Genomic DNA, 2278 nt, shown 5'->3' with positions numbered 1-2278 from the left:
CGTTTTAGTTGTTTTTCTTTTTCATTCTTTTCTTCTTTTTTCTCTTTTTTTTGTATGGAGGTGTTCCATCTATCTCAAAACCATGGGTCAAAGGGGACTTCTTTGCACTTCTTGATTTACCTTTTCTTTTCACCACACCCCCAACTTAGGCTTTTGGCCTAAGTTGGCTATTCACATAAATCACAAGTCATGAGGATTAAGGGTAATGGATCAAGAAAGGTCTCAAGTTTCTTCCAAGAAAAGGGTAAGGCTCAAAAGGTGTTCAAGCGAAGTTTACACACTCACAAGGTAGGCCTAAAAAAGAGGTATAATGTCAAATGGTTTCACACTCTTCAAAGCTGCCCTAAGATCATTTCAAGAGATTGCGTCACTTAGTCAACCGCACCAACAGGGCAAATTCTAGGTGTCATCATACATGGTTCACAGTAAGCTCATCACACAAGGCATTAACACTAATGTCAAACAAGACTCTACACTTTTGCTAGTGTGCAATGTTCATCGTAAGAAACTCATTCGATAACCGAATAGTCACAACGAGATGCAAAAAGTTCACATATTGCCTATGCAACTTCATTTGGCCTCATCATAGCCGCACATTCATTTTTGTTCGATTATGATCACTATTCAGGTCATCCTTACTGGTCAAGACCGATACTCAAATTTGCAAGAGAACAACCACATTCAAATACAAATAAGAGGTGGCATAGCACAAAAATTTTCGGAAGGGTAAAAATTCATTTAAAATTAAAGCAAGGAGCCACAAGCTCAATCATCCACAAAAACAGTGCTAAACACAATATAAAGCTCAAAAAAACAATATATACAGAAAAATAGTCACACAAGGTAGGCCTCACCCCACCACAAAACAAAAGCTATTTGTCCTCAAATGCAAACAATAAAATATCCAAAAGTCAAATATAGATAAGACAGAGAGGGAGGTAAGTAGGGATCATGTCTAAATAGTCACTCCATTTATCTGGGCATCAGTGCCCGGTGTAGTACTCTAAACCTAGGTCTCAGCACCCGGAGTCCTCTCAGAAGTAGTGGGTCCACTAGGAGCTGCCATGGACGTCTCTATCCGAGATGGCTGGATCACTGACTGTACAATCGTCTCCTCAAGATTTGGAAAATCTCTTTATATGCTCTCCTCCCTCATCTTGATCTGCTCCTCACCAGTCTCTGCCTCCGACTCATCAGTTGTTGTGCCATCCCTATGTACATCTCCGGTTGTAGCCGGAGGAATTTCTGAAGTCTCAGAAGCATCCACATCATCCACAACATCCAGAAGTGAAGTGAAGTCAATATACTTTAGATAATCTACATCCTTCCTCAGATCTGCTACTTCGACTTTCAAAATCGTAACCTCAGAGGTCTCCCCCTGTTTGTTCTCACAAGCCTCAACTCTTGCAGTGAAAGTGTCAATGGAAGTTCGGAAGGGGGTAAGTGCGGTTAAAATTGCAGCCTCAATCATCCATGGCACAACAACCTCCAATCTAGTAGTTCTCACATCAGTCGAATGGGCCAGGTGCCCCATCTTCAGGATCATTGCCTGGGTAATCTTTGCTAGGTGGGAGGAGGTAGAGGCACTCGGGCCCTGGTGAACTGCTCAAACCGGTGAAAGGGGAGGGTTTCCCTTACCCCAGAGTATTTTCCCTCAGGTCATTCTGTAGATAACAACTTCTCCTCGAGGATAGTTCGCAATCCATCACCTTTCAACCTTTTGAGAAGCCTGGGAGAAGGTACTACTAGTTGCACTGAAGCCACAGAAGGTGCCAGAGCTGGCACTGAACCTGCTGGGGTGGAAGCTGAAGGGACTCTAGCTGAGTTAGGGGGAGATCTAGCACAAATCTCAGCCTGCCAGGACTGTAAGGGCTGGTTATCCTTTGTCTCAGAGAATGCTGTATGGGAACCTTCACTATCCGAGTTGTGCTCCGGAGCCTTATATACAACCCTTTTTCTGTTACAACCCGAGCCTATGCCCCGAAAGCAACACGGTGTACTCGACCCCAAAGGGATCTTATACAAGACTCATAGTTCATTTCATTGTATCGATAATAGAATCGTACGAAATTAAAACTTTTTATTAAAAAGCCGTATGATTCAAAACATAATAAACATTTAAAACATTTCAGCAGAAGTCTACTTGTCTCACATGGCCATCTTACTACAAACGTAGAAACCAAGATAAGTAGGGTCACAACCCTTTTACACTTGAAAAATCTAGAAAGGTTCTAACACAAAGAAGTAGAAAAAAACATAAAGCTTCTAAAATGTGTCC

At 42.2% G+C, this 2278-nt stretch overlaps 1 protein-coding gene across 1 annotated transcript; it reads right to left on the bottom strand.

The window, feature by feature from the left end:
* Positions 1–1135: 1135 nt before the first annotated feature.
* LOC125835168 (uncharacterized) lies at positions 1136–1534 on the bottom strand. The gene has a single exon (XM_049514293.1). It carries the CDS (start codon positions 1532–1534, stop codon positions 1136–1138), a length of 399 nt encoding a protein of 132 aa, XP_049370250.1.
* Between the last annotated feature and the right edge of the window lie 744 nt (positions 1535–2278).

Source organism: Solanum verrucosum, unplaced genomic scaffold (assembly GCF_900185275.1).
Source record: "Solanum verrucosum unplaced genomic scaffold, falcon-dt-bn FXZP01000123.1, whole genome shotgun sequence".
Lineage (NCBI taxonomy): Eukaryota > Viridiplantae > Streptophyta > Magnoliopsida > Solanales > Solanaceae > Solanum > Solanum verrucosum.
This window is presented reverse-complemented; position numbering and strand designations above follow the sequence as displayed.